Source organism: Astatotilapia calliptera, chromosome 7 (genome assembly GCF_900246225.1).
Source record: "Astatotilapia calliptera chromosome 7, fAstCal1.2, whole genome shotgun sequence".
Taxonomy (NCBI): Eukaryota; Metazoa; Chordata; class Actinopteri; order Cichliformes; family Cichlidae; genus Astatotilapia; species Astatotilapia calliptera.
In genome coordinates this window covers 44,088,345-44,107,857 of record NC_039308.1, presented here as the reverse complement: position 1 = coordinate 44,107,857, position 19,513 = coordinate 44,088,345, and the positions used below count along the sequence as shown (strand labels likewise).

The window sequence follows — 19,513 nt, the reverse complement described above, 5'->3', positions numbered from 1 at the left end:
TTACCTGCTGCTCTCTGGCAGGTAGCTCCATGCCCTCCTGGGTTTTAAATGCACCTTAGAACACACATGCATCAACACTACATAGGAGCGGGCGGAGGGAGGTTTGGAGTCTTCTCACACCCCTGTTCTCTCCGACCTGCTGGAGCGGGGGGCCAGGAGGAGGAGTTGGCCGTCCGACTGGGGTCTGGAGTGTGGGGCCTCCCTGCTGCTGCGGAGTCGGGGCGGTCTGCCTCTCCCCACCGCAGGGAAAAGGGTAACACCACCTGGGTCTGGGTGCAGTTTCCCCCTCCAGGGGCAAGGGTACCTAGACCCGGTTCTTAGAGTACGCTTGGGGAGTGTGATTGTGTGTACAATGTCTCTCTGTCTGTCTCCACATTGGTTGAGTGTTGAGTAATTGCATATGAGAAGATTAGTGAGTTACATTTGCCCTCTTAACTTCAGGCAGCCTGGCCATTCTCCTCTGACACCTGACATCAACAAGGCCAAGATAAGTACTGTTCAGTAGTAATCCCAGTAGATCATCCATTTCTCAAATACTGAAACCAACAACCATGTAAAAAACTACTTGAATTACCTTTACCCCTATTCTGATGCTTGATTAGAACTTCTGCAGGCTGGTGAGTGTATATTGGCACTTACAACAGCAATTTACAAAATCTGAGCTTTAACTTCTGCTATGAATCAAAACAGGGCTGCTTTGACTCTGTAAATTAAAAAAAAAAAAATAACAGTGACTGCTCCATCAGTTAAACTGTATATGGTTGTCAGTGTCATGGTCCTGGGTCGTTATACCCAGCGTTTTGTGTTTACTGTTCCTATTGTCCTGTGTTCTAGTATTTATTCTGATTTTGGTATTTTGTTCAATAGTTCTCAGGGTTTTGATTCTTAGTGTTTTTTTATTCCTGGCTGTGTGCTTTCCCGGTGCTGTGTTCGTGTTCCTGAGTTTGTTTGTAAAACTGTTTATGATTTCCTGTTTTACTTTGAAGTTCTGTGTCTTGTCATGCCCATTAAGTTCAGCTGTGTGTTCCTCCTGTGTGTTCTTTCCTGATTACCTTGTGTCTGTACTTATAGTGTGCTTCTACCTATGCACCCCATGGGTTCGTCTGTGTTATTTTGCGTAATCTGGTGTTCTCAACGTCTCTCTGCTCCTCATCCCGTGTGTCTCCGTATATTATGATTTCAGGTTTGGTTTCTAGTTTTCCCAGTTTAGTTTTTGTCTAGCCTGTTCCACATTTCCTGTTTGCCACTTGCCACACTGTAAATAAAATTCCCTCACATCACCACCACTGTCTGCAACTTGGGTCCTCCTTCAATACATCACACGACTGCTTCCCCAGCTGTGACAGTTAAATATGTAGTTTAGTCTGCAGCACAAACAGTAAGACTCACAAACAACAACAATGCAATATAACTAAATCATTCGTGTCTATAGCCTTCCGCTCCCATTAATTGTATCACAAGACCATAATCTAAAGGTCAAATAAAATCATATTTCACCCTGCTTGCCCTGCTCACTATCTCTGCTTCCACTGAGTCCATCCAAAAGTTAAAACGGTAGTTATCCACTAAAATACAAATGTATAACTTATAAAAAATCTTACTTGTATAATCGCAGTTCTACTGAACTATTTCTGTATATAGTATGGATCTGCCAAGGCTGTTAACTGCTCCAACCACCCATCTGTATGGAAAAATATTTACAGATATTTCAGTCACATGGCCATTAATAGTATGTGTTATTATTTTTAGGCTGTTTCAGTGAATATTTTAGAATACTAAATTAACATCAAACTCTCTTCTTACAACTACAAATATGCAGCTAGTATTTATATTAATGGCTATGTACATATATCACCACCAAAGCTCTCAGACAGATGAATCACCATTGTTTGACATGAATCAACATTATTTGTGCATTGCAAAGTTAATTTAGTTTTCTCTCCTTTCATTTTTTTTATGGGGTAGGGGCATCATATGCCCAGATAATACAGGGCACAGGACATCATATTAAGTGAGGAATGAATGTTACTTATAGATACTTTAATGACAATAACATCTGTATCCTAAAAATGTTTTATTGCATAATAATAAAATAAAATGAATACAAAATTTAAGAAATCTTTATTGCAGTCACTTATTATTTAAGTGTTCAAATTCCTTGTGACAAATTATCCAAGTACACAATAGATACTGTGTGTGTCTCACCAGAGTTAGAGGGGTTAGTTTAGACCAGACAACTTAATGTAGCAACTTCAGTAACAAAACTACAGATAGTACTTCTGAGGACAGTCGTCTGAGGAAATTCAGTTATAAATTTGCTCCTCTATGCCTTTAAATGTCTTCATTTACTCAAATGCATGCCAAATTACCACAAAAGCTGATTGACATATGTGACTAATTGCACTTCAGAATTTCAGAATTTATGTAGTCTTACAGCCATTTTAGGAAACCCTACCAAAACTGGTGTGAAGACATGTATATTAACATGTTTAACTCTTACCTGGCAATGAATTAAGTGTCTGTAGGTAATGTGAAAGATTTGTTCATTGTAATATATCTGGATGCACACTCTGTGTCATAGTCCTTCTGTCCTCCTGGTAGTCCTGCCAGTTTTTCTTTCTCTCCAACTTGGCTTTCTCTTATTCCTCTTGACTGTTTGTGTGCCTATATGTGTGTGTGGGCATGCATGTGTGGTAACCACACCTTAATTTCAGAGGCAGAATCCTCTTGTTTTTTGCACTCCAGCCTGGTATACCTACGGTAATCAACTCACCTGCTCCTCATCTGGTGATCAGTTGGCTCCCTTCAAATATGGAGGACATTATTATGCCCCTCTGCAGCCCCTAATCTCTTTGCAGTGGCAGTGCAAGAGTGTTCAGCTGTTGCTAATCAATCACACCTAGTCAGGTGTGGATAAAGGCATACTTGAAGTGGGCTTTCATAAAGGCTCACCAGTCTTTGTCTTAGTGGTACCAGCTACAGTATTTTAGCCACCTTCTTATGCAATTTAAAATAAAACCTCTGTGAAATTCTGGTATTAGTCTCCAAATTTATGTTGTGGCTTTTGAGCTGAGTCGTAAAATAAATGGGGGCTTGTCCAGGATAGTTTGGACATTTTTGTGGAGACAGAATATCAGTTTTTTGTGTCTATGCTTGATCGTTTAACTCTTAGTGGTAGATACTCATCCCTGTTCCGTAAATCTGTTCACCTGTGTAAATGTCATCCTTCTCTCTTTGGATTTATGGATGAGAGTTGGAGAAAGAAAACTGTTTCACTATCAAGTCTAAAGATGGAGTGGAATCTATCGGCCCATCAGCTTGGATTCTGTATATAGAAACTCTGGATGTCTTCCCTTTATTGAAAGACACTGTAAATACGTTTTTTCACATCACTGTCAATAAATTCACCAAACTGCATTCTGAGTCTGTGTTTGAGTCCTGGCTGTGTGACAGAATGCTCGAGCCAAAAATGGGCTCAGTGGACTCAACTGTGTTCTTGTCGCCGGCTTGTCCAGCAGGAAACTCAGCTGGCAAAACACAAAGCTCTGCTGCTTCACATATCAACAGAACAAGATATATGGGAAGAGCATGTTTTGAGGGGAGCATATTTTCATAAATTATTGGAAAAAATGAAGTCTGAGACTGTACAGTCTGTCCAAGCTGGAACAGGAGGCCATGGAGAAGTACATCACCCTCAGATGCCTGAGTCTCTGACGTGGTAGACTGAATCCATGATTTGTAATTGGTGGCATATGGTCTGGTTCACTTGCTATTCCAGCACTGACTGGACAATAACCTTCATCCAATGTCTGTTCTGCTGGTCCTCTCTCAAGAATGATGTCCAGGAATATGTGTCTGCTTGCCAGGTTTGTGCTAAAAATAAGGTTTGCAGCTCTCCACCCACAGGACTCCTCCGATCTTTTCCTACACCTGGGAGGCCTTGCCCTGGCCTTTCCCCGCTCGCCAGATAACATAGTCATCCTTACTATACTTTTCTAAGGCAGCCTACTTCATCAGCTTACCCAAACTGTATCCTCACTGGATGCCCAAGTAATGACTCAGCTTGAGAATTCTTTGGGACATCTTGTTGGATTGTGGTCCTCAAATTACCTCCTGGGTGTGAAAAGAGTTTTGCTCTGCCCTGGGAACCCAGGTTAGTCTTTTTTCTGGGTTTTACCTGCAGACATTATGACCAGGTGGAGAGGATAAACCAGAAGCTGGAGGCCTCCCTCTGATGCACAGTGTCCATGAATCCCTCCACCTGGAGCTCCCAGATAGCATGGGAAGAATATGCCCATAACTCCTTGACATCATCAGCAACTAGGCGATCAGCCACCCTCGTTTCCCTCTGTGGAAGGAGAGTGTTCTGTACTGTCTGTGCAACACAATTTCTGCACATGTCCGCGGCTCTGGAGGGTGACACAGGTAGCTCTGCTTCGGACAAATGAGCAGAATAAATAAAGTGCCGATCATTGCAAGACATCCAAACCCTATTGCTTAACAGGTTAAAAGATTTTGGCTTTCCACCAAGCATGTTCTGTTACGGATTCAATCTTGCAGACTCTCCTACTTTCATTGGACCACTTGAGATTTACTCTTTATTTAACCATGAATGTGCATGGAACATGGTCGTCGGAGTCCATGTTTCTCGGATGGTATTACAAGACAGGACATGCCAGGGTTACAAGAGCATTCTAAATTCAGGAAATTTGGATAAAATACAGGGTCATCTACTAATTGGTTCCATTGTTCCATTTTTCCTTGGGAATGACAAAGAGTTGTCTTGTCACATATGAATTCGTGTGTGTGTGATTGATAAACCACTTGAGGGTACCAGTTTAGCACACTGGGTTTAACAGGCAAACCATATACTGTAAGGCCCCATGTCTTCCTCCTTGCGTTCCTGTCTTTTCTTTACTATTCTTTTGGACTAAAGGTTTAAAAGTCCCCCAAATGTTTGTTATGTTTTGAATCAAATGAATTAAAAATCTTACAAATTGCCTTCTTCAAGAGATCTACAACCAGATAAGAGATTGTATATACCTTTGTAATGCCCAGTGCAGCAATGTTTTGGCTGTAGGAAGTGGTGCCATTTCCAGTTCCCCACAGAGCAGCAAGTATGCAGCCAATACCCTCTACGGCGATGCCTCGGTTGACAGCGTGTATGGGTGGTGGAGGGGCACCAGACAAGCGAGCACAAGCATAGTAGTCACCAATAGATTCCATGGTCGATGCCAAGACCCCGGCCATCATACCCAGCACTGATGACAAACTCACTGTGGGCACACCCCATTGGCCTGTGGATGCAGAGGAGGCATACTTAAGCTTTCCTAAACTATAGGAACAGGAAGACTGAAATCATGTCAGTGGCTACAGTACCTAATAGATGAATCAGTCATTGTCAGTTTTAATAAACATGAAGATTTATTTATTTGCCTGAGTAAAAAATTGTAGTTTGAGTGCCCATTAGTTTAGTTTGATCAAACCATTTTTGTGCTTTTTAATTGTTTAACTTATTTTAACACTCTGGATACTTTAAATCATGTCGGCAATGATGACACCTGGTCTGTTGGAGCTCACTTGCATTCACATGTCATATTACATTTCATTTAAATTAATTTTTTTAAAGAGAACATTTTCTTAAATGCAAAAAATTATAAACACTTTCAAGTAGAGTCAAACCCAAATAAAATAAGATATATATGTATAAACTAAAGTATCTTTTTTTTAAAAATCTTTACTCATTTTGGAAGGTTTTATGAGTTTTTGTACATGTGTTGCAATGCGTTAAAGTGTGCAAGTGAATGAGTGAATGAAGAGACACAACCATATCAGCATTCTGAAGTTTGCTCTGTTCTTCAAAGTTTTTGTGCTGTTGAAAACAAGATGTTATGATGCTGTAGACGTTAATTAATATTAACAATAATTCATGGTCCAACCTAAAATCCCTCAGGTCAGTGGAGTTTTACAGGCCCATGTATATTTTTATTGGCTTGTGCAAAAAGCTTTAATATTTATATTTTTAATTATTAGTGCAATTTAATTGAGACAGTATTTTATATTACTTTACTTTCAATCAATGTTACGAAAACCTTGAAATACACACCATGCTCCCCTTTAGGTTCACCCCTGTTCGCTTCCATCTAAAATAGGAAAGCTGTCGTCAGCCTTCAGCAAGATGTATAATTTAACCATAGTATCAGACTAAGTCAGCATCTCATCTGCATATTTTAATGTAGCCTTACTTCTGATTTATTTACTAGATTATATTTATATATTGACTCTTTCCCTAATTGATCTTTTTTACTTAACTTCAGTAATTACTTCCTCTGAACCATCGGCATGTCTTTTAGAGCCCATTCCCACAAGACTACTCAAAGTCCTACCCCAATATCAAAAATTATTGAAAAAGTAGTTGTAAAGAGAACTGAAGAGTTTCAGCTATGAAACAATAGAGAAACAGCATTATTTAACGTTACAAATGAACTTTTAATGCCCTCTGACAATGGACTCATCTGTGTGCTTGTCTAATTTCCCCTTGTGGGACAATAAAGAAAATTGAATTGAATTGTCCTGCTAGACCTCAGTGCACCATTTGATACTGTTCACTTTAAATGTTTTATTACAGAGAATTTCCCATGCTTTAGGTATTAGAGGTACTGCAATGCAGTGGTTTGAATCATGTCTATCTAACAGACTTTAATTTGTCCATGTAAATGGCAAGTCCTCTTCACACACAAAGGTTAATTATTGAGTTTCAATGGTTCAGTGCTTGGACCTGTTTACAATGTACACATTTCCAATATTTTATTTTAATTTTTTCAGCATAGAAAACTCCATCAACAAACAAATACAGCTCAGGCGCTGAGATGATAGGACAAGAAATAGCACAATAATAATAGTCAATAGGGAAAGACAAAAGAAAAAAGAAAGAAAACATTAAAATCAGAAACTACCAGTATCCATAACAAATTAAATGTCATGAATATGTAATAAACAGGGAAATTGCAGTGCCATGGTACATGTTTATACAACGTGAGCTTTCTCAAGATGAGAACAAAACGGAGTCCAGGATTTTGAGAAAACATTTGCTGCAGGTGTTTGCAGGTATCGAACTTTTTCCAGCTGAATGACTGATAACATGTCATTGAGCCAGACACTGAAGGAGGGAGGAGCAGCGGACTTCCATTCCTTTAGAATAAGTCTTTTCGCAATCATCATTCCGAGGTCGATTGGCACCCGCACAGTCGCAGGGATAGTTCTGGAACGTACACAGCACAAAAACTGCAATTTCTGGATTGGGTAAGATGGAAATCCCATAAGCTTTAGAGTACCAATCAAATATTTTGGACCAAAAATTGGTCAATGAGGGGCAATGCCAGAAAGCGTGAGCCAATGTGCTCTCTGATGTTTTACATCTGTCACATATGGGGGAAGTTGAAGGATAAATTTTGTGTAGTCGAACCTTGGAATAATGTAGCCGATGGACAATTTTAAATTGTATTAATTGATGTCTGCTGTTAACAGAGCAGGAATGAATTTTTGATAGGCATTTGTCCCACATTGATTCTGATATTTCTATGCCCAATTCCTCCCTCCAAGCGTCTCTTATCCTCGTAGTCTGCACTTCAATGCTGTCATCAAACAAACGTACAATTGTAGAAATCAAATGTTTGGAGTAAGGAGGGCTCAGGAACACCTTAAAAAGGTTATGTTCATGTGGAACATCTTGGTAATTCTTCATATTGGATTGCATAAAATGCCTGACTTGTAGGTAACGGTAAAAATGTGAATATGGTAAATCAAATTTTTGCTTAAGTTGATAAAATGATGCAAATTTTCCATCTATATAAAGATCTTTGAATTTGAGTAAGCCCTTCTCCTTCCAAACATAGTAGGATTTATCATCCCAAGGAGGCAAAAAGGCATGGTTATCACATATTGGTGCCTGCACAGAGGAGTTTGGCAGTTCAAAAAAACCTCTACCTTGGTTTAAAATCCGCACAGATTGTTTCGGAACAAACCCCAGTTTCTTAAGACTCTCAGCCCTCCCTACTTTTGAGAGAAGCAGGGCCTCTAGAGAGGAGCCCCTTACAATGCCAGCCTCCATTTTAACCCAAAGGGGGATGTTGAAATCACCAAGATCTGAGGATGTCTGCTGCCAGAAGGTCAAGGCTCTTAGATTTGCAGCCCAGTAATAATGTTTAAATATTGGTAAACTCAGACCTCCCTCCAATTTGGATTTTTGTAGATGTAATTTTGAAATCCTAGGATTCTTGTTGTTCCATATGTAAGAAGTAATAATTGAGTCCAACTCCTTAAAGAAAGAGGAAGTGAGATAAATAGGAAGATTTTGGCAAAGATACAGAAATCGAGGAAGAGAGACCATTTTTATGGAATTTATACGACCAACCATAGATAGGGGAAGAATTTTCCATGACTCGATGTTATGCTTTAATGTTGACAAGAATTCAGCAAAGTTCAAGCTAAAAATTAATTTGGGATCTTTAGGAACAGTTAATCCAAGGTATGTGAGATGGTCGTTAACTATCTTGAATGGAACGTTACAAATAAAACTCGGTGAACCGGTTTTAGATAAAGGCATAAGTTCACTTTTAACCCAGTTAATTGTATATCCTGAAATTTTGCCAAATGAGGTGACCAGATTAAGAAGGGATGGTACAGAGTCTTCTGCATTACGCAGGTATAATAGTACATCATCTGCGTACAAACTAATAACAGTTTCAACCCCTCTGACCAAGAGCCCTTGTATTTTTGGATGTGCTCTTATCTTAATCGCAAGGGGCTCTAATGCCAGAGCAAATAGAGCAGGAGACAGGGGGCAGCCCTGCTGAACAGAGCGCTGCAAAGGAAATGGCGCCGACCTCTCTCCATTTGTGAGAACTGAACAGGTTGGATTTGCGTATACAAATTTTACCCAAGATATAAATATTTCACCAAACCCAAACTTCCGTAATGACTCGAACATATAAAACCACTCAACCTGATCAAAGGCTTTGTGTGCATCAAGAGCTAAAATTGCTGCTCCTGCCGAACTACCATGGTCAGAATAGATGGTGTTGAGAAGACCTCTAACATTGAAAAAAGAAAGTCTGCCAGGGATAAATCCCGTTTGATCGGGGTGAATAATAGAGGTCAAGTACTTGTTCAGTCTAGTTGCTAAAATTTTGGTTATCACTTTTCAATCAAAAATTTGAAGAGCAATTGGCCTGAAGTTAGCAGGATCTGAGTCATCTCTGCCTTTCTTCAAGATTAACGAAATATTTGCTTCATACAGAGTTTGGGGTAGTACGCCCCTGTTTTTAGAATCACGCATCATCCTAAGCAAGAATGGAGCAAGACCATCACAAAATTTCTTATAAAATTCTATGCCAAAACCGTCAGGGCCTGAAGCCTTCCCAGATGCAAATGACTTAATAGCAGCTACCACTTCTTGCAATGTAAAGTCCGAATCGAGTTGATCTCTGGCAGCTTCATCTAGCCTAGGCAGACTGAGAGAATCAAAAAAGTCATTTAAGGCAGACTGTGTTACATTCAGCTGGGATGAGTACAACTCCTGATAGAACTCTCTGAAGTGCTCATTAATTTCTATAGGGCTTGTTAGAAAAGCACCAGATTTAGATCTTATTTTGTGAATTGCTCTCGAAGCTCGTGTTCCTTTTAGTTGTTGCGCTAGCAATTTACCGGGTTTGTCTCCTATCTCAAAATGTTTATGTTTCAGCTTCAGTAGTAGGTTGGTAACCTGGTCACTCATAATTGCATTGTATTCGTATTTGAGTTTTAATATCTCTCTGTAATCCTCAGGTGATTTAGAATTCTGGTAAGCCCTTTCTAGACGAGGAATGGCACTATTAATTTCAGAAAGTTGCTTCATCTTCTCCTTTTTGAGGCCTGAGCTATAGGAAATAATTTCACCACGCATTACGACTTTTAATGTTTCCCACAGTGTTGAATCAGAGACCTCTCCGTTGTCATTTGAGTCAAGAAAGTCCTTGAGTTTGGGTGTCAATGTACACATTTCCATTAGGTAGTATTATTCCATTAGGCATAGCATACTTTTTTTTAAATACAGAAAAAGTTGGATATGTAAACCAAATGACATACACCAATTAGTTCAACTCCAGGAGTGTCTTAAAGACATAAAGAGTTCTAAGACGTCTAATTTCACTTTACTTCTAAATTCTGATGAAACTAGGGTTATTGCACTTGACCCTAAAAATCTTACAAATATGGTGTCCAACCAGATGCTTACTCTGGATGGCATTACCTCCAGTAACACTGGCAGGAATCCTGGAGTTGTTTTTGACCAAGATATGTGGTTTCTTTCATTTGCGCAACATCTATAATATTTAGAAACATTCTGTCTCAGATACTGAAAAAGTAGTAAATACACGTATTACTTCTAGACTGGACTACTGTCATTTGTTATTATCAGGATGTCTTAAAAGCTCTCAGAGAAGTTTTCAGTTGATCCATAATGCTGCAACGAGAGTAGTGACAAGGACTAGAAAGAGAGCATATTTCACCCAAACTGGCTTCTCTTCATAGGTTCCCTGTTAAATCCAGAATCAAATTTAAAATCCTTGTCATTACATACAACATTGTCACAACTTTAACACAACAGGCACTAAAGCAGGGGTGGGAACTCCAGGCCTCAGTGGCTGGTGTCCTGCAGGTTTTAGATGTGTGCTTGATCCAACACAGCTGGTTTAAATGACCAAATTACCTCTTCAACATGTCTTGAAGTTCTCCAGAGGCCCGGCAATGAACTAATCACTTCATTCAGATGTGTTGGTCCAGGGTGATATCTAAAATCTGCAGGACACCGACCCTTGAGGCCTGGAGTTCCCCATCGCTGCACTAGAGGATGCATTTATTTTTAAATCTGGCTCGCCAGTAGACTTTTTTAGCTATTGAAAAGATGATTTTCCCAGCATCTTTGAGAATTTGCAACATAAAACTTTGTTTTCAGTTCCTTGATATTTGGGGAAATCTCTTCCTTTAGCAATCTCCTGAGCAATTTTCCATTGATTAAAGGTATAAAAGGTATATATCTATTTCTACTGTACCACCAGCTAAACCCAATAAAACCCAAACATGCTAATTAAACTTATTTAACATTCACTATCTTTATCATTGTCTGCACTATTGCAGTTAATACTGCTTTCAGTCTTCAACTTCTAACATTAAAAACTATCATGTGCTGTCAAAATTCTTTGGGTTCACAACAGGACATCATTAAAAGGCAAGTGTTTTTCCTGCCATCATTTCAAACAATTTTGTGTATTTGTTTGGCAAGTATCGGCAAGTATTTGCTAATCTGCTCATCTGCCTTCACACACATCAAGTTGAGTGACATCCCATGGTTAATGCAAAGGGTTTAATATAATGTTGGCCCACCATTTGCAGCTATAACAGCTTCAAGTGTTCCGGGAATTTTTGACATTCTTCCAGAAGTGCATTTGTGAAGTCAGACACTGATGTTGTAAGAGAAGGCCTGGCTCACAGTCTCTGCTCTAATTTATCCCAAAGGTGTCAGGTTGAGGTCAGGACTCATGGACCAACGTACAAATTATGGGACCTTGTCCCCTTCTGTACTTTGCGTTGTGACTGGCTTGGATGCAGCTGTTTGGCCATTGAGACCAATTCCATGACATTCTCTATAAATTGCTCTTCTATATACACTGCACTATTCTGAAGGCCACATGAACTTTGGAGGTCTGTAGTGAGGCCAGAAGGTTGATGTCATATATACACTATGCACCTCACCTTTGTTATGATACCAGTAGCAGTTGACGGTGGGATAGTTAATAACGAGGAAATTTCAAGCCTGGACTTGTTGCACAGGTCGCATCCTATAACTGTGTCATGCTGGAATTCCCTGAGCTCCTGAGAGTGACCCATTCGTTCAGAAGAAAAGAAGGAGTAGACGCAGTTTGTACGCTTTCATCCTTGATTTTATATGCCTATGGCCACGATTGGAATATCTGAACTCAGTAATATGGATACTTTTGTACCATCTGTAAACAGCAGATGATAGGTGCAAACAACTAAAGTCCTACAGCTGACTTTCCCAGCATGTTTATTGAATAAAAAAATACTGACATCAAGCTGAACCTGTGAGTTTCCAACAGGGAAATGCATTTTATACCCTTACCTAGACTATATATTGTTCCTGTTACAAAATGATATTGTTTTGCTTTGATCTCCTTTTTGTTTTTGTTTTTAAAAAAGGTCCCAATCCTCTACAAACATGTGTTCTTTCAAACTACAAAACAGACATTCCGCAGTCAAATCCCACATGACTTCTTACCAGTCAGAGCAAACTGACTGTTGGCACAAGGTGTTATGCCCTGAATGATACAGTCAATCAATCTGTCACTCTTCACTTACATACCAAGGTTTTAGCAGATACGCATTAAGCAATCAATCATAAATAAATGTCTAGTTTCATATCTAATCATGTGTGAATCAGTTAACAGCAATTGTGCAACATTTAACCCTTTAAAGCCGGTCGGAGCAGGCACGCTCTGTTTTGCATAACTATTTTTAAATCCTGGTAGAACTGCAACCACGTAAGCTAGCGCAATATTTTTTTTTGCATATGAAACCGGAGGAGTTGTACTTACATCTTATGCCATCAGCTTTTCCTAGGTCACAGTTTCCTTCCACATGTAGCTTTGCAAAAATTGCATAAAAAGCGCTTGCAGCAACAAAAACATAATATTGCCGATCCGATCAGCTGTTCGTAACACTTCCTACGCTGGAATAGAACTATCACATGTCCGCCATTACCTGCCCGAAACAGGGAGTGACGTCATAATCTCGGAAATGTAGTTTTTTACCATCAGGGCCTTGTAAGCCTATACTGGTGTTTTTAAAAATTATGTTTGACTTTATGACTTTCTGTGTCGTTTCTGGGATGCTTAGGACTCATATTGCACTGCTGGAAATAGTTTATTTTGATGCATATGCTGGTTTTTTTTTTGGTTTTTTTTGCAAATTTGCACTATAACATTTATTTTCGTTTTTCCTGCAGTACATAAAAATTGTTGTCTTTCAAAAATAAAACTATGAAGACACTCAAAATAAATTTCCTGTGGTTGGAAACTATTTTGTGCAACTATTTTGTATTTACAGTTTTGAGGGATAAGCCTCTTAAATTTCTGTATTATATGTTAAAAAAGCAAAAACTTCTTTCAACATTTTTTCCAACAATTACTATGCACTTAATGCATACATATTATTAAAATTTGGGCTATAATGGTTGTATTGATGTATAGCAACTTGAAATGCTCCCAAACATGGCACTACAGCATGTAAAAATATAATATAAGCTCTGGCGGACTTGGTTCTATGGTAGGTCTTAAAGGGTTAACTAACCACAGTTTTGCATGTTTATCAAGAGTAGCCTAATGAGAAGCAAGCAAGCCAAATGGTAACATAACTTCTAAGAATTTTTACTTTATTTGTAATACAGCAATAAATGGCAGATCTTTAATAATGCAGTTACTACAGGACTTTTGCAACTTTATATGTTTATGAAGCAAAGTAGTTTCCCTAATAAGGGTATTACAACTACTAAAATTAAAGATTTCTGAGGAAAGGTGTTCAAGAAAATTAAAAAAGTAAACAAAAATATATATATAGTAAAATAAAAGAACTGTTTGAAGTATGATACCTATTCACTTACCAGGATAAGGCACATGGAACCATGGAGAGTTTGTAACAGCATCCAGGTTTATGTCGGTTCTGGCTGAGAAGCCATACTTATCAGACTTTGAAGGCAGGACATCAAAAATGGTCAGCAAGAAACAGATAAGCCAGCCACCACACATGCCAAACAAAACCTGGAATTTGTTATCAAAAACAGAAAAACAAAAAATTTAACTAATACAAAAAATGCAAGTCCGAATTTGTTTTCAGTAACACTTTGAGGTGATAAGATGTTCCACGTGAATCTATCTTAAAACCAATAAACCAGCCCTTTCCATCCACACCCCTTCGTCAAATGTAAGATGGTGGTGACAGCTTAAGCACGATCACATTATTGATCAATTTGGTAGATGTACTTCTGCAGCTGTCATAAATATGAGCCTGAATACATGTGCATACAGTTTGTCTGGGACTCCAGTGGGTTTTTTTTAATCATCGCATTTGTACAGGGATTACATGGGAGAAAAGAACTGTGCACATGAATGCTTTTATTTAGGACATATCGAGGAAAGTGAAAGCATAACTCATAGTCAGGCAAACATGCAAGCAGAATGAGCTCATTATATTATCTAAATTTCTGCCTTAAAGTCATCATGATACATTGATCTGTAGAATCCATGAATGAAGATAACTGAGTGGGATTCATGGAAAGTTCATGGGTAAACTTGAGATAATTAATTCTAGAAGATTTCAGTTACCAAGTATCATATCCATTATAATGATAGCCTAAAAAAGAATATGACTTGACAGAAGATTGTGTGTACTTTTGTTTGTGGGTACACATTATGTGTACACAATCTTTTCTTAGATAGAAAGAAAAATACCATATTTTATGATAATGAATACTGATGAATAGCTAGAGCAGTTAAGCATTGTTTACTCTAATATCAACAGGCATTTAGATGTTGTTGGTGTTTTCAGACTTTTCTGGAAATATTTCTACCCACCATTTGATCTTTTGCCATTCTTTTAAATCTCTATTTTTTTAGTAGCTTAAAAAGAAAGCCATGGATGATGCTGTCATCAAAACTTTTTTTAATTTTCTTTTATCTGCAGCAGAGATGTAGCTGCTGATATGAAACAGATCTCATTCTAGAAAAATGTTTATTGAAAGCACGCCAAGTTTTGATGCTTGTTGTCTTCTTGGGAGCCACAAAAGGATTGTGTTTCAGCCGAGCACAGACACTTTCAAGGTATCCCATTGCATGAACATGAAAGAGGAAAGAACAACAGCTTAAAAATAAATTATATTATTTTTTCTTTCTATTTTCAAAACGATTTTTTCAAAAGATTTTTTTCCCAGTGTAATGTTATCAGCACTATAGACTGCCATAATAATGTTTAAAAGTAGAGGCAATATCATCCCTACACAGAGTTAAAAGGCAGATTCAACATACTAGTGTTTAACAAAAAGTCAAATTGTAAACTTGTTTTCAGTATACAAATGTTGTCTATTATACAAATAGACAACATTTAGTTTTTTCAAGTCTAACTTGACTGGCAGACTTTGACTTGACTCCACATGATTTCACAACTTATTTTTCATTAAATTTTTTATGAAGCAAGGTTAGGATGGTCGAAACTGTTTTTTTGGGGTCCCATCATTTAATTTGATCTTTTTTATCACAACGGAAAGCAAGTGAAACATATTAGACTTGGAAATTTTGACAACTCACAGAGAACAGCTTGAAGAGTGGATACTGGAACACCATCCATTTTTTATTCTTGTAAGAAACCATTGGAACATCAACGTTGCTGAGATATTGGGAGAACAGTAGAATCAGACCCACTGTGCTATAGGAAAAAAGAAAATGGGATAAAATGTGTTAATCATAGTAATTTCCCCTAAGGCTTGGCCCTTGCTTCCAGCTATTTGTGGAATTTCTTTTTAGCAGGGCATGGTTCACTGTTACAGGGAGGTCAGGGCAAGTGAAAACATGCCACTTTACACAACAGGCATGGCTGGTACTTGACACCTGAAAATGATATGTTTTTGTAACACTTTAAATGTGATGAAAGATGTCATACTGTGCATGAATACTGGTCAGATAGAAGTAAAGAGGTGATTTACAAATAAGCTGTCCATGTCTGCTTCTACAAGCTGCAGGATATGGACTGACACTTCTATTGATGGATGAGGGCCAGAGAGAGACTGCTGAAGTTATGAAGGATATGACTGATTACTATCCATATATGGCACCAGGAGGTGGATATGCTCAACCTTTTAAAACCCACAAATATCTCTCTATATAACAGGATTAGTCTGCATTATCTCAAGATAGAAATGTTAAATGAAGACAGATTTCACAGGGTAGCACTAGACAGGGCACAATTCTTAGCTGGAGATGTGGATTAACACAGTAGGCATTTATGTTTTAAAAATAAATGAGGGTAAATTTGTCAATATAGAATTAATGTCATGATGCTTGAGACTGATTGTGGTTTTTGAATTTGACCCCATATTTCAGTCTTGGTTAATGGTCGATGTTCATGGTGGTTCTAGTATTTGAAGATTTTATTTTTATTTCTATTTTAGGATTTTGGTTTGGTGTTTTGATTTCTCTCAGTGTCCATTTCAAAATGTCCGCATTCATGTTTGTCAGGCTCTTTTGGCTTCTTGTTGTTTTATTTGTAGGTTTGCATCATTTGTGTGATTAAATACCAAGGGTGAACCAGAAAGCAGAGCCAATGGAAAAGGTAATCAAATAGTTTCACAGCCTTTATTGGCACACAGAAAAGATGGATATAAGTACACAGGGGTCATGGGAGTTACCAAAGAGGAGGAGACTGGCTTCAGAATGATCAGCTCGGAGGAGAGAGAGGACCTCAAATCAAAACAGCGCCCAACTATAAAAGTGCTTTCTAGAACTGGAAGTATCATTTCTACTGGCGGATATGCATTTAAGAGCACGTCTTCCCATGGACTGGTTCTTATGTTGTGCTTTTCTACTTTGCTCTGAGTACTCAAAGCACTATACACTGACTCATTCACCGATTCATACCCGTTCATAAAAGAATTCTTTTTGTATGCTTCTTCTACACAAGAGCTTTCTATCTAACATTCACACATTGCATCGGAGAGCAACTTGGGGTTAGTATCTTGCCCAAGGAGCAGGCAGGGATCGAACCACCAACCTCATGATTAGTAGGTGACTTGCTCTCATAGGTAGAGCGGGTCTTTGTTCTTTGCCAGGTATGGCATAGAACAGAAGGAGAGAGTGTTTGCCCTGGAGGCAATAAGATCTACTTCCGCCTGGCCAAATATATCCCATACCTGAGCTTCTACAAAGAGTGCTTCCAGAGAGAAAAGCCTCAGATGGCCTGTAACATGGGTGGCTCTTAAGAGACAGAAAATGCTTGAGTGCTGGTAAGCACTGGTATGTGGCTCATGCTGCACTGCATTTCAGACTCTTCTCATCGATGCACCATTGCACAGAGACATCTGTGCATACCACCTTGGAAAGTGACATCCTCCGAGTCTGAGAGCACTGGTGCAGCATCCTGGACTCCCTTCAGGGGCAGAGAGCTAGCATAGAAGGTGTGGTTATTGTCACCCTCAACTAAAGGTGATACATTGCCCACAGTGAGAAAGAGTACAGAACTGTAACATCATTTTTAACAGTGTGAGTGGCACTATGACAATGACAGATACCATCTTTAAGATCATTTTGAAATGTGTCACAATCAAATGTAGCCACTGGCAAACAAAAAAAGGAAAAATCAAAGATATTTCCAGCCTGAGGAAAATGTTCTGCAGGTTTGAGGTTAGGAAGCTCCTCTGAAATTTCACAGAGAAACCCAGAGCTTGGATGTTTAACACAGACAGAGCCAGCTGCATCTCTGCACGTACTCTGACCCACCAATCATGTAGATAGGCTAACATGTGGAGGCCCCCCACTCAGAGGTGAGCTAACGCTCCCTTGGCACATTTAACGGAATTGCAAGGAATGAGAGACAGCCCGATGGCAGCAACAGATATTTGCAAGCTACACTCCTGAAAGCACACTTAAGAAACTTATAAACTTACAGTTATGAACCGTATGTACAAAAAGTGCTCAAATATAAATGTGTGATGCATTTAAATCTGTCTTACATCTAATATTTGATCAAATGTCCTTTAGCAAGTTGCATATTCCACAGATGGTTTTGGTAGCTCTTGCCTGACTTTCAAGCATTGTTCACATTTTTGTAGTTTAAGGTTAAGACTTTGAGAAAGGTGTTGCAAAAGCTTACCATTGCCCTGGTTTATCCATTTCACAACCAGTTCATTACACCAGCCCATGTGTGCTTGGGGTCATTGCCCTGTTGTAATACCCAATTGTATCTAAGTTACAACTGATGCTTTCGAGCTATAATGAAGAACTCTGAAGTAGTCTGCCACTGTAATTATTAAGTCCACTGTGTTTTGTACCATTTCCACTGGTACACTGCAGTACGTTGTTATAGCTCTGTGCTTAACAGCTGGTATAGTTTTATTTGGGGTTGAATGCCTGAGCCTCACTCCTCCAACAATACTTGTGTTAACTATGGTCAACTTAATTTCTGTCTAATTTGAACATAAAACCTTTCTTTGCAAGCATTCACTTCAGAGGAATTATGGAAAGCTCAGTATTACCAAAACATTCAGGTCCACGGTGAGTCTATGTCTTTTGACAGCAACCATAGAGGCAAGTGGCAAGTAAAGCAACGTGTGAATATGGGTTTCCTGTCCAGTTAGAATTATATGCTTTGATATAATAAAGACAGAATTAGGACTGGTAGACACTTCTGATGAGCTTAGAGACTTCTTTCAACATATTTTCCAACATAAAGCTAATCAGGATTTTAACTCACAGAGCAGCTATTCCCCAGTGGCCTCCAGACTTCTTTCCAGCCTCAGTAAACAGTGACAGACCAATGAGATTGATGGTGGGAGCGATAGCCAGAGGACCAATATATCTTAGCACAAGGCCCACCAGCCCAGATAAGCCTAGTGTGAGCTGAAGGAGAGAGGATACCAGAATGGCTCCCTGGATCTGTGGAAGATAAGACAATAAGGACGTAATGTCATTCCCTATGCCAACATAAAGGTTTCATATCTAAAATTAAATGCTGTGCATCTTTTGCCATTATAATGCTTTCGTTTGACTTTAACCTTTCAAAATTAAGTTTTAGGCCTTTTGCAGAACTCAGTTTTAGAACATGAAACTCTAAAAACTGTTCAAGTTAAAAGTCTGACATTTTCACTGGTTTGACCCAAAATCTGAAATTTAGGACAGATAAAATTGAAACAGACTGTCTATTAGCGATTTAAAAATAGCAGAATTCAAGCAGTTGTGTAATTTGAGCACATGCTAACAAAGAACTTCACATTGACAGCTAGCCACAGTTTCTAAATAGTATGTACTGTGCAGCCTCTGATGAGAAATATCTATCTATCTATCTATCTATCTATCTATCTATCTATCTATCTATCTATCTATCTATCTATCTATCTATCTATCTATCTATCTATCTATCTTCATTGATTGTACTTATTTGTATTTTTGTATTTCCTTCTGATATCTGTACCCGAGCTGAGGTGACGCAGAAATTTCCCCATTGTGGGATCAATAAAGTCTTATCTTATCTTAATGTAGCTTTTCTCTCGTTGGGTTCTTCACACTGTCCTTTTTCCTGTTTGTCGAGGGACTTAAAATGAATTCAACTTCACATTTAAATGTTAAGTCTTGACAACATATTTTTCACTTCTTTGCTTATTTATACCCCCCCCCCCCCCCCCCCCACACACACACAC

General features: G+C 38.7%; 1 protein-coding gene across 1 annotated transcript in view; it reads right to left on the bottom strand.

The window, feature by feature from the left end:
- LOC113026334 (solute carrier family 23 member 2) overlaps positions 1-19,513 on the bottom strand; it is an 84,225-nt gene that overhangs the window by 16,927 nt on the left and 47,785 nt on the right. The window contains exons 5-8 of the mRNA XM_026174991.1: positions 18,571-18,752; positions 15,414-15,531; positions 13,715-13,871; positions 5,044-5,297 (exon numbers count right to left, since the gene is read on the bottom strand). Coding sequence (XP_026030776.1) covers positions 5,044-5,297; positions 13,715-13,871; positions 15,414-15,531; positions 18,571-18,752 — 711 coding nt within the window. The remainder of the gene's footprint in view (positions 1-5,043; positions 5,298-13,714; positions 13,872-15,413; positions 15,532-18,570; positions 18,753-19,513) is intronic.